The 12,705-nt window shown below is 44.6% G+C and overlaps 1 protein-coding gene across 1 annotated transcript in view; it reads right to left on the bottom strand.

The window, feature by feature from the left end:
• LOC134451875 (hemicentin-1) overlaps nucleotides 1-12,705 on the bottom strand; it is a 48,243-nt gene that overhangs the window by 30,139 nt on the left and 5,399 nt on the right. Inside the window, exons 4-7 of the mRNA XM_063202273.1 lie at nucleotides 11,664-12,025; nucleotides 11,538-11,557; nucleotides 4,851-5,210; nucleotides 400-678 (exon numbers count right to left, since the gene is read on the bottom strand). Of these exons, the coding sequence (XP_063058343.1) occupies nucleotides 400-678; nucleotides 4,851-5,210; nucleotides 11,538-11,557; nucleotides 11,664-12,025 (1,021 nt within the window). The remainder of the gene's footprint in view (nucleotides 1-399; nucleotides 679-4,850; nucleotides 5,211-11,537; nucleotides 11,558-11,663; nucleotides 12,026-12,705) is intronic.

Raw genomic sequence — 12,705 nt, 5'->3', positions numbered from 1 at the left:
CTTTTGTCCAAAGCAACTCACTGTAGTTATTTCTGGTTACAGTCCCTGGAACAATGTGGACTTTGCTCAAGGGTGCCTTGTCAAGTGCCTTGCTCAAGGGTATTTTAGCCATGGATAAAGATGTAGGGGTGCACATCCTTTGTAGCAGTGGGATTTGAACCTGCAACCCTCTAATGCAAAGACCAACTCCCTGGTTATTAGATCACAACTGCTGCTTTACCCAACCCTGATCACAAACTACAGTACAAACCAATATCCCATAACACCTGCAAGTCACTTTGGATTAAAATGTCAACTAAGCGTACTGTTATGTGACCTAGCCAGGATATTAAATGTAAAGACGAACAAGGAAAATTGCACCCCTGAAGTCAATCAATCAATCAATCAGTAGTGACTTACAGATGATATCGAGCCAGGTGCGGTCGCTGCTGGCCTGGTTCACCTGGTTGCGCGCCAGGCAGCGGTACCAGCCCGTGAAGTTGCGGTTCACCTTGGTGATGTTGACCAGGCTGTTGGTGCCCTGTGCCATGATGCCCGTGGTGTTGTACAGCGGGGACGTATGCTCCCACATGTAGGTGACGGGCCCCGTGCCATTCTCAAGGCCGCAGCGCATCCACATCTGATGGTTCTCCTTGGGAGAGGAGTCACTCAGGACAATGTACGGCCTTGTCACTGGCACTACAAGAAAAAGACGAGAATTCAACTGCTCGTCTAAAATCTGTCAGATTTGGAACACACAGTAATAGAATCTGTTTTATAACAACGTGGAATTCTTACAATTCTACTGTGCAGGCCCTTGCTTTCTTTAGAATGTTTTAACAGAATCATGGCTGAACGACGTTTTAACAGAATCATGGCTGAACGACGGCATACCGGACTCGGCTTTACAACTGGAGCAACTTACGTGCCACCGAGCGGACAGAGCCCTTGCAGAGAAAAAACGAGGGGGAGGAATATGTGTTTACACACATGATGCTTGGTGCAAAAATGCTACGGTGGTACAGAGACACTGCTCTCCACTAGTGGAGTTCATGATCATCAAGTGCCGACCCTTCTATCTACCAAGAGAAATATCCGCCATTCTACTGGTCGCAGTTTACCTCGCTCCTAGCAATACCACCAGCGCCAGAAGCGAGGCACTGAACGAGCTGCATCGGGGAATCAGTGAACAACAAGATGCACACCCAGATGCCTTCACAGTGGTCATGGGAGATTTCAACCACGGAAAATCGCAAAACAGTTCTTCCAAAATTTCACCAACATGTTAACTTTTCCAACAAGAGGACAAAACACCCTGGACTTTGTTTATACCCCAAAACAAGGAGCATACAAGGCAAAGCCCATCCCCCACATCGGCCTATCAGACCACCTAACGATTCTGCTACTGCCAGCCTACAGACAAAAGGTAAAACTCACCAAACCAGCTCTGAAGGAGGTGAGAAAATGGCCAGAGGGAGCCGTGTCACGACTACAAGACTGCTTTGAAACCACAGATTGGGACATGTTCAAAACAGCTGCCACCCACAGCAACCACATTGACATTGAGGAGTACACAGACACTGTGACCTCCTACATCACAAAATGCATTGATGATGTTACAGAAATAAAACGCATCACCACCAGAGCCAACCAGAAGCCATGGTTCACAGGAGACGTTCACAGACTGCTGAGGGCCAGAGACAAAGCCTTCAGAGCAGGAGACGTAGCTGGCCTAAAAGCAGCAAGAGCAAACCTGTCCCAGGGCATCAGGAAAGCAAAAAAGGAATACTCGGACAAAATAACAACACACTTCAAAGACAGCAGAGATGCACAGAGCCTGTGGCAGGGCATACAGGCCATCACGGACTATAAGCCCGCACCACGAAGCTGTGACAACAACACCTCTCTGCTAAACGACCTGAACAGTTTCTTTGCCCGTTTTGAAGCACAAAATGACACTCTTCCACAGAAAACTCCCCCTCCCCCCCATGATCAACCCCTGTACCTGTCCTCTGCCAGTGTGAAGAGGACACTGGCCACCATCAACCCACGCAAGCATCAGCTGGCCCAGACAACATACCTGGACGAGTTTTGAAGGATTGTGCAGAAGAGCTGAAGGATGTCTTCACAGACATCTTTAACATCTCTCTGGAGCAAGCAGTCATCCCATCACTTTTCAAAGCTGCTACCATCATACCCGTGCCGAAGAAATCATCACCATCATGCTTCAATGACTACCGTCCTGTAGCACTGACGCCCATAATCATGAAGTGCTTCGAAACGGCTAGTCCTGTCACACATCAAAGCCACCCTACCCCCCACCCTGGACCCCTACCAGTTCGCATACCGAGCCAAGCGATCCACGGAGGATGCAATCTGCTCTGCCCTCCATCCAGCCCTCACCCACTTGGACAATAAAGAACTCATATGTGAGAATGCTGTTCATTGACTTCAGCTCAGCATTCAATACCATAATACCACAACAACTCATCAGAAAACTGGACAAACTAGGTTTCAGCACCTCCCTCTGCAACTGGCTGCTGGACTTCCTGATGCAGAGACCACAAGCAGTACGGGTAGGGAATAACACCTCAAGCACCCTGACCCTGAGCACGGGGGCTCCGCAAGGTTGTGTTCTCAGCCCCCTGCTGTTCACGCTGCTGACACATGACTGCACAACGACCCACAGCACTAACCATCTAGTGAAGTTTGCGGATGATACAACACTGGTGGGCCTCATCACTAAGGGCGATGAGACCCACTACAGAGAAGAAGTAGACCTGCTGGCCAGATGGTGCAAAGACAACAACCTCCTGCTGAATGTCAACAAGACCAAGGAGATTGTTGTCAACTTTCAGAGGGTCCAAAAACAACTGCCACCACTGACCATCGACGGCTGTGGAGAGAGTGAGCAGCACCAAGTTCCTTGGAGTGCACATCAGCGACGACCTCTCTTGGACCACCAACACTACATCACTGGCGAAGAAGGCCCATCAGCGTCTCTACTTCTTGCGCAAACTAAAGAAGGCAAGTGCTGCACCCTCCATCATGACAACATTCTACAGAGGAACAATAGAGAGCGTCGTGTCCAGCTGCATCACAGTGTGGGGAGGAAGCTGCACGGAGAAAAACAGGAAGACACTCCAGCGTGTTGTGAACACAGCGAAGAAGATCATTGGAGTACCACTCCCCTCCCTGCAGGACATTTACACCGCACGCCTCACCCGAAAAGCACTGATGATCATCAAAGACACAAGCCACCCTGCACACAAACTGTTCAGCCTCCTGCCCTCTGGAAAGAGGTACAGGCGCCTCCGTTCCCGTACCACCAGGCTTGCAAGCAGCACGATGCATCAAGCAATCAAGATACTGAACACTCAACCCACTCTCCCTTCACTGTCAGCCTCTAGCCCAGCCAGGCCACTGACAACGCTCCCCCCCCTCATCCCCACCACCATATCTGCGACTGAACATTCCACCTGCACTACTACATCTGTGACTGAACTTTCAACCTGCACTAACTCAAAACATACACATGCACACACACACACACAACACACACACACACACACACACACACACACACACACACACACACACACACACACACACAAGCACACTGCACTTTCTGCACTAAAACCCAAACATACACACACTGACACACAACTCATACTCACACACATACACACACACACACACACACACACACACACACACACACACACACACAGACGCACACCGCACATTCTACCTGCACTAAACACACACACACACACACACACACACACACACACACACACACACACACACACACACACTACACACACAGACACAGACACACGCACACGCACACACACACACACATACAAACACACACACACACATACTGCTGCTGGTGTATTTAATAAAAACCTTTTTTAATTATTTATTTCTTCAAATGCTACTATTACTATGTCAGAACGCTATAAAGGACTTTTAGAAAAAAGAACAACAAAATACCTCCTCTTAATGTATGTTCTCTACAAGTCTTCTGTTGTCCAGTCTTGCACTTTAAATGTCTGTATGAGCAATGTCTACGTCCATACTGTCTATGTCCATGTATGAGTACTGTCTATGTCTATACTGTCTATGTCCTTACCTAGATTAGTCTATGTCTGCATGGGAGAGCAAGAAACGCAATTTCAAATTCTTTGTATGACCAGTGCATGTAAAGAAATTGACAATAAACTTGACTTGACTTGACTTGACTTAACGCTTGAACTCTTGGACCTTTAAGACAGTCTGCCTAACCTCAATATACTTTAAGTATTTCACTTAACTGAACAAATCTTTGAAAACTGGGGCATAATCTGGTAATAATCTGGTTATTATCTGAAAACCCTCATTGGCAACAAAATCAAAAGTGAATTAAGTGAATGTAAAGGAATTTGTTTCAATTTTAATGAAGTGTAAACACAACCTTGCCAATTTTGTGAGCGGGAACCTTTAAGTCCTCAAATAGTGCAATGAAACATCATTAACATTTAACATTTAGTATGGCACCCCATTACGCCCTGCTCAGAACCTAACCTCACCTATCCTTGCCCCAACCGTTCTCTCGAGCTGCATCTGAGAACAGTATTTAAACCCCACAACTGTATTACATCATGTAACAAACATGGTCAAAACATCAGTGCAGCAAGAAGATACAAGAATACATCTACAAACATGGTCAGCTCAGCCTCTAACTGACTTAGTCAAATATGGTTGATGGTCACTCCATGGTGTTATATTGCCTTGACCTAGTGTCTCTGGCCAGTGGACCAGTGACCAACTCACTGACTCCAGCCCAAGTGGCTAGCTAATAATCACGAGATGCTCCCGCCACTCACCTAAGACACGCAGGTGTATATAGTAGTAGATGAGTTTGGCGCCCTGCGGCGTGTCGTAGAGAGCCTGACATGTGTAAAGTCCCTCTGCAGCAAGGGGCAGCTTGGCAATAGATATGGAGGCACTGTTCCTGATGATGCTCAGGTCCCCCAGGGTTTTGGCCAGTTTCTGCAGCTTGGGCCCTTTGCCGAAGTTGTAGGCCACCGCGCGGATGGTGGGGGTCCCTGGCTGGGTGTAGCCCCAGATGTAGACGTCGGGCAGCACGGAGCCGCACTCCAGGATGACGCCTTTTGTCACCACGCCGTTCATCCTGTTCTCAATGTACACCACCTCCCCCGGGTCCAGGATCTCCAGACCTGAGGATAGAGGATCATGAGTTGGGGGGTAGGGGGGTTGGGGTTGGACTTCCTCCTCAGACTGCAGTTTCTTTTGTCTTTCTTTGACTAAGGATCCCTAAACTTAACCCTGACCAAGATCAGAGTTGTACAAATGTAAAGGTAGAAGTAATCTTACAGTGTATCTACCTCATTAAGTACAGTGGAATAACTGGTGTTGTATAAACTGTAAGATCACATAGTTGTGTAATCATCACATCAGTAAGAGTACTTTTACTTCTACTTATACATCTCTGGCCTAGATTAAGAACAGCAATTCAACACTTTGGGAGTACTCAATACACTCGAGATGTTGTTAAATTGACTCTCTGGGAAAAAATACAATCCAGATGTCGTTGAATTGACTCTAAGTGTTGACTCTAAGTGCCTTTTTTTACTATGTAGTTGACTGTAAGCAGGGGTTAAATTGGGCCAGGGTTGTCAAGGGCTGGCTGGGCCCGGCACATAAACTTGCGGTACATAAACTACACATAAGCTCATGTTGCATTATGATACCCTTTTCACGTTTTCCAGTAATCAAAAAGGCCTGCAACAGTGCCAGTAAAATCAAGTGTTACTCTCTATCTTACCACATCTTAATCCCAGACATTAGGTTGTCCTTCATGCTGAATACAGCTATTATTCTCACCCAAATACTCACTGTGTTAATTGAGTTGTCTAGGTAATGGTTACCGTAAAGTTACCACACAAACACTCGCATTGCAGTGAGGTGTCTGGTAACTGTTACCAGTCCATTACTCTACCACACGTCACAAACACTGAAGTTAGCTGTCTACTCTATAGTTATTCTATCACACTAATAGACAACTCATGCTAAAGTAAGATTACTTCCGTAGTTAATCACTACCACTAGTTCACCACACAAATACATATGGGTAAACTTTACCATTGTTCTTGGCTTCTCTATACACTGTGTCATCACCTGGGTCCAGGTCCTTGGTGCCTGAAAGCAAAGAGTACACCACACACCCTCTGAACTCTTTGATTTTCCATGTGCTCTAAAATATACCGTAAGAGAGCTTACATATTCAGATTGGATGTGTAGATAGTAATTTTCGGCATGAGACATTTCCAAAGCTGCCTACTAGCCTAGTAGTTTGAAGCTATAACCAAACATACACTGTACATACTGTATGCTAACAATGCAGACTGTCAAAGACCATTGTTAAAAATCCCAAATGGGAAAAGAGAGATAGTAAGCTTCTCTCCTAACTGCAGTTCACATGGTGGTGTCTAGGCCTACAACTTATTCAGCTGAAGGACAATGATTAACCGCCCCTACCAGAACCATGAAGTATCCCTATGTCAACGGGGAATATGTCTGGAAACAATTTCGGGTTCTGGCCTAAGCCATAGCATCTGCACATCTGTGGCAGCAATCCCTCGTTCCACAGCCCAAATCATCTATCGCCTCTTTCTCTCTTTCTTTTCTTGGATGCACACTACCTGGCCTGCTCGCTTCCTTCCTTCCACCGCACGTAGGTTGCTGCAGCCAGGGCTCACCTTGGATGTAGGTCATTTCTTCAAACTCACATCCTTTCCTTTGTCATCAGACGTCACTGTTGACTTGGATAAAGTCTGTTTTTTTACGTATACTTTCCATTTATTGAACTTTCAATGGAGAAATGTGATAAAGGCTACCTGGAAAAGGTATAACACTCCTTGTGGCACATGAGGGAATGTGTCTATGTTTCAAAGTTTGACAACAAATGCTATTGAGGTTCAAAAATGAGAATAAATTCTCTGACTAAGGCACTCCAAATTAAAATGTCTTTATTGATTCGACAAGTATTAAAAACAAGGCCCATGCGTAGCGGCATGAAGAAGTGGGCCTTGTTTTTAATATTTCCATGTAGGACTTGTCGAATCAATAAAGACATTTAAATTTGGAGTGCCTTAGTCAGAGAATTTATTCTCATTTTTGAACCTGGATGTACTTGGACTAGAGAGCACCCAAACCCAAGAAGCCAACAAACAATCTGGATAAGAACATGCCATATTCTATATGTCCAATATAAAACTGACGTTACACCAACTCCACAACAAGGATGGAGGACAAAGAACAGCGGACAGAGGAAAGGATGCAAGTCTGGAGAACTGACTTGCGCCCAAGGAGAGGAGGATCAGGGGTATCACAGTGTCCCTCCAGCAGCAGCAGCCTAGGCTTGAGTTACTGTGGCACATTAAAGGTAATCACCAAGGATAGAGTTCTGCTTGGAATCCTTTTAAGGTCACTCATTGCCGCCTCTGCACAGGGAGCAAGCAAGGCTTGCTTAAAAACAAGCACCTACCTAACGACTGTTAGAAATCCTAAAATGAAAACAAGGTATTAAAACACTTCGATTTTTTTATGATTAATATTATATTTTACCCTATTTAGTACATTTTAAGACAGCGCTGACAGATAGTCCACAAGTGGTAGGGCTTTTTTTTTTACATCAGAAAGTTTTATAAGAGCCATAATTATTACAATTAGCTGAGCCACAGTAAAAGTAGTAAGGCCATTAACATATCCATTTGAAGCGAGACAAGGAAGGTCAAACATCCATTTGAAGTAAGACAAGGGAGACAAGGTTGTAACCAATATAGTCTCTAAAGTCTAAAGAACAACTCTTGAAGATATGAGGTGGAAATCATTACCTTGCAAGAGGGGTAGAAGGGTCAAAATAAGGCAGAAATCAGAGTGCCCTATAAGCCTTCGCACCATGGTGCCATGACGGTTGCGTGTCCGAGACTGAGCCCTAGGGGAAAAAGATACAGCAGCGTCGCCTATATCTGCGAGGAGGATGGAGACGATGAAGTAGGATCCCGTAAGTACTTGTTTGGTCTGCCCGCTTTTTTGGAAAGAGACCCACTGCGTGACGCTTTTGAGGAGCCCAGTAAACTAGACTGCGGGACTTGTGGCATTTCTTCTCACAACTGATTTGGCTTCAATTATTCATGGGCCTTGCCTGCCGTCACTTGTAGGAATGCGCCGGGCGGGCGAGAGATACTGGGGTTTTGGATGACGTGACGATACCTCTCATGTCATCCATTATTAAGGACTGGTGGGTGGATGGGTACTCTAACATTCCATCAGAGAGGGTGGGGGTGGGGGGATGCAGGAAATGCATATTGACTAACACTGCAAAATAGGGTCAAAGATTCGGATTGTGATTACAGGTACTTTGTACATGCTACTTCACGGATCCTTGGGTTGTACCTTGGGGTTGAAGACCCAAACCTTCTTCACTATAGCTGTACCCTTCTTATCTTTAGTTGTACCCAAATAGATCAAACTTTTTAACCCTGGTAAACAAACTTTAGTCCTATCTCCTCTTTTCACTTAGGCTACACATGTGTACACTTAAAAGAACTTTTTCATGTGTTCTCTTATCTCATTCAACTTCATATTGGGATAGAAATCTTCTTGAGACATATTACGTAATAGTGGCAAGGTCTTATCTGTTGTGGTGTGGGTATTGCAGGATTAATGTGGACGCGCTAACTTCTGCATCATGCATCAGTTTGTTTGTTTTCAAGACTGTGCTCTGTTGTGCCTCGCAAGCACTCTGAGAATTAAAGATCTTTAATTACTCTTCAGATGCGTATATAACACAACAACGCAACATCGTCACGGGCCAATGCAAACACTAAGAAGGTCAGGGCTTTTGGAATAATGTGCCTGTGACATTTTAGGAATGATAAATGTGATGCTACAGGTTAGTTTTAGGCACAGGACGGCTCTGTGAGTTGAAGTGGGGAAAGCTGATCAGCCGTCTACATTCATTCATGAGTGTCTCAGATTACACTCCAGTGTATTGGGTGGTATACACATGCACACACAAACACATGTGTGTGTGCGCACTCTCTCTCACACACACTCTCTCACACACACACACACACACACACACACACACACACACACACACACACACACACACACACACACACACACACACACACACACACACACACTACAGAGAGAGAGAGAGAGAGAGAGAGAGAGAGAGAGAGAGAGAGAGAGAGAGAGAGAGAGAGAGAGAGAGAGAGAGAGGGAGAGAGGGAGAGAGAGAGAAGCACACATGCACACACCTGGATTAAATACAGATTATTTACTCCATGTTTAGTTTTGTGTCTTTGCATGGAATATGGAAATAAAACTAAATTCATGCACAGTTAAAATGGGAAAGCTCTAGAGCTGCCCAGTTTAGGATGTTGATTTTCGCCTTGTTGCCTTATTGTATTAACTTCAAAATATGCATTTGAACACAAAAATAAAGTTGAACTCAGCGTTCATGAAAAAGCAGAGAAAAATATTTATTTATAAAAATGCACAACATAACTTCAAGTAATACACAATGAGTACAATATTTTTTACATCACTGTATCTGTCGTGTGTGTTGATTGTGAAACGGAAGTCTATTTTATACAAAGAAAAAATATTCAAGTTACGGTCCAAAGAGTAGGGGATATTATACTGCATAGCTCACTAAAAGAACTGCTTAGGACATAAAGAAGATCTATCGACACAATTAAAATTCGCCTTCCTGTACAGCAGAAGAACACATTTTTTTTCTGAATTTCCCCAAAGAGATAAATTATCCATTAAAGTTTGCATCCGTGGCCAGAGGACAAAGTTATGTATTTTTTAAGAATCATAATTCAAATAGCTTGCGGATTCAGCATGTGACCTCCTAAGACAACGTCTTAGAGTCCCTGCAGCAAGACCTCAAAACCTCCTCTTCAGTCTCTCTAGCAAAAGGGGAACATGAAATGACTGTGAATTGCGGGAAATAAATTGCCTCGATGGCATTACAGCATGTACACGACTTCAATTCCCTTATCCCCCGGCTCCCTTGACATTGGCTAATCACTCGCTAGCACAAACTTCATTCAGAGGACTGAATATATTATTGGACACCACTTCCAAGGGCTGCCATTCCGAATCACATAAGCCTTAATAGTGCCAAGCATGAGACATTGGCACTGCTCCAACATGCACACACCGCACTGTAGGCTACTGTGTGCCGTCATTTTGCCTCTTTGAGAAAAGTCACGCTAACAAAATGCACTCATTTTGGTTTTCACACACCAACGCTAGGGCAACACATGATAATACAATGGATACAATACAATTGTATACAATTTTTTCCCCCGCAGATTTAATCAAATACAAAGAAAAAAAATAATTTCATTCAAACATTATATCATGACAACATAACTTCATCCAATACCATATACAATACAATCATCCAAATATATTGCAATGACAACATCAACATGTCATCCAAATAGACACTATTGACAAAGAACCATATTCATACTGTACATGTATTTCAGTTCATTTTCAGTTTAATGCCTATGGCCTTCACCACACGTTTGTCTCCTTGGGCCTGTATAACCTTCGGAACGCATGTTGTTTTTAGGTGGGCCATAGCTTGCAGAAGATCTGAAAGATGTATGAAAGACGCATCAGAAGAAAAACAAACCAATCAAAGCAAACCCTCTAACAGAATTTGTAAAAGATCTAAACCTACGAGTACTGAACGTATAAAAAATATGGCTCAACACACGTTACCGTTTTCTAACGGAAAAAGCATGTAAACAAGCAAGATGAAGAAAAGAAATGTATAATTGCATGACCTTCAGTGCTGTCAGGAGGCCGTGACATAACACAGCTTTTGTATTTCACATGCAATTCTTCTTAAGAAAAAAACAGCTTCATCTACTTTCACACAAAGGACCCATAGATACATTGGAGCCCGTTTCTGACAACAAGAAGTCCGAATCACAAGAAAAATGCTCGGGTTTCTTTTTTTAAAAATAAATAAAAATAAATACATGACAGCGCAGGTCTGTGAAAGTCCTATAGGAATAACAATGTGTACAAAAAAGTATGAAAAAAAGAAACAAAACAGATTGTAAAATATCAAATTGATCCAAAGTGGATGTCAAATAAAAATAGAACAGGTCCGGTATGTGCCTGTCTCTCTCTTCCATGCACACATGCCTGTGTGCGTGTGAGCATATGCACTTGCATGTGTGTGTGTGTGTGTGTGTGTGTGTGTGTGTGTGTGTGTGTGTGTGTGTGTGTGTGTGTGTGTGTGTGTGTGTGTGTGTGTGTGTGTGTGTGTGTGTGTGTGTGTGAGAGAGAGTGTGTGTGAGAGAGAGAGTTTTGTGCGTGCGTGTGTGTGTGTGTGTGTGTGTGTATGTGTTTGTGTGTGAGTGCCCTTGCTTGTGTGCCTTCGTTTGTGTGTATACCACAGAGACAGAACGAAAGCGGAATAGATTTTTCTGTAAAGAGTTAGAGGCCAGGCAGTAAGAGGTAGAGGAGGAGGATGAGGATGAGGAAGAGGAAGAGGAGGAAAGCCAGCGAAGCACTACAGAGGAAACGGAGCCAACACTTGTACACTAGCTGCTGCTACACATTATACATACTGCTCCTTTGGGAAGGTGTAGGCAGGCATGCTGGTGGAGCCGTGCAGGTTGCTGTGGCCGTGGCCGTGGCCGTGGCCGTGGCCCGGGCGTTGGAGGGTGCCGGTGCCGGTGCTGGTCCCGGGGCCGTTGCCGGGGCCGGGTACGGGGGCGGGGAACTTGAAGGCGGCGGCGGTGGCTGCTGCGGTGGAGGCGGCGCTGTCTCCCAGGCCCAGGTGCTGGGGGGTGGGGTTCTGGGGCAGGAAGGAGAGCGGTGGGTGAATGGGGGGCGAGTGCTGCTCCAGGTAGTCCTCCTTGTGGCACGCCAGCCGGTAGCTCACGTAGTCCGCCGTGTTCGTCAGCTCGTCCAAGTACTTCCCCGAGTTCTGCGCCAATGACAAGATGGAGGGTCATTTTTTAATACATATTTTTACGTTGACGGTCCAAAATTCTGTACTTCCACATGATTCAAACAGGGGACGTATGGGCTACATGCACATAATGATAAAAAGAATGGACTTGAAAACACTTGGTAATTGGAAATCCCCCTGTAGCCCTTTAATGCACGCCGTACCTCCTGTGGCACGCTGTAATAAACATTGGAAATTAACTACTATAGTATTACACTACTGTGAGCCACGGCCAAGGCCAAGAGGGGATAATTAGCTAAAGATCATGTGGCAACACTTAATATAATGATGTGTGCTTATAAAGCATTAATAACACAATAATGAAAAAAGGTTTATGTTTTACATTTCACAGTGGGAATTATTCCGTTATTGCTGTCAAAATGTGCCAGATATTCTCTGTTCTCTAAAGACCATCTGTGACAGGTCTTAATTAGGTGGACAATTATGTCCCCCTGTTTGCAATGTTGAACTAAAATGACATATCACATAAAATCCACGTATTTGACTTCATCTTTTGAACAGAGGTGAAATATGACAATGACGAGCTTTGAATAAGGGAGCTTTTGCAGTAAAACAAACTGTCCAGTAGTATCCTGCATCTGACATCCTTAGATATGACAGACGTCTCCTTTAGGGGGCAGTGTTTGCTCACTGCA

Source organism: Engraulis encrasicolus, chromosome 7 (genome assembly GCF_034702125.1).
Source record: "Engraulis encrasicolus isolate BLACKSEA-1 chromosome 7, IST_EnEncr_1.0, whole genome shotgun sequence".
Taxonomy (NCBI): domain Eukaryota; kingdom Metazoa; phylum Chordata; class Actinopteri; order Clupeiformes; family Engraulidae; genus Engraulis; species Engraulis encrasicolus.
Note: the sequence above shows the minus strand (reverse complement) of the source record. Positions and strands in the feature narration are given on the sequence as shown.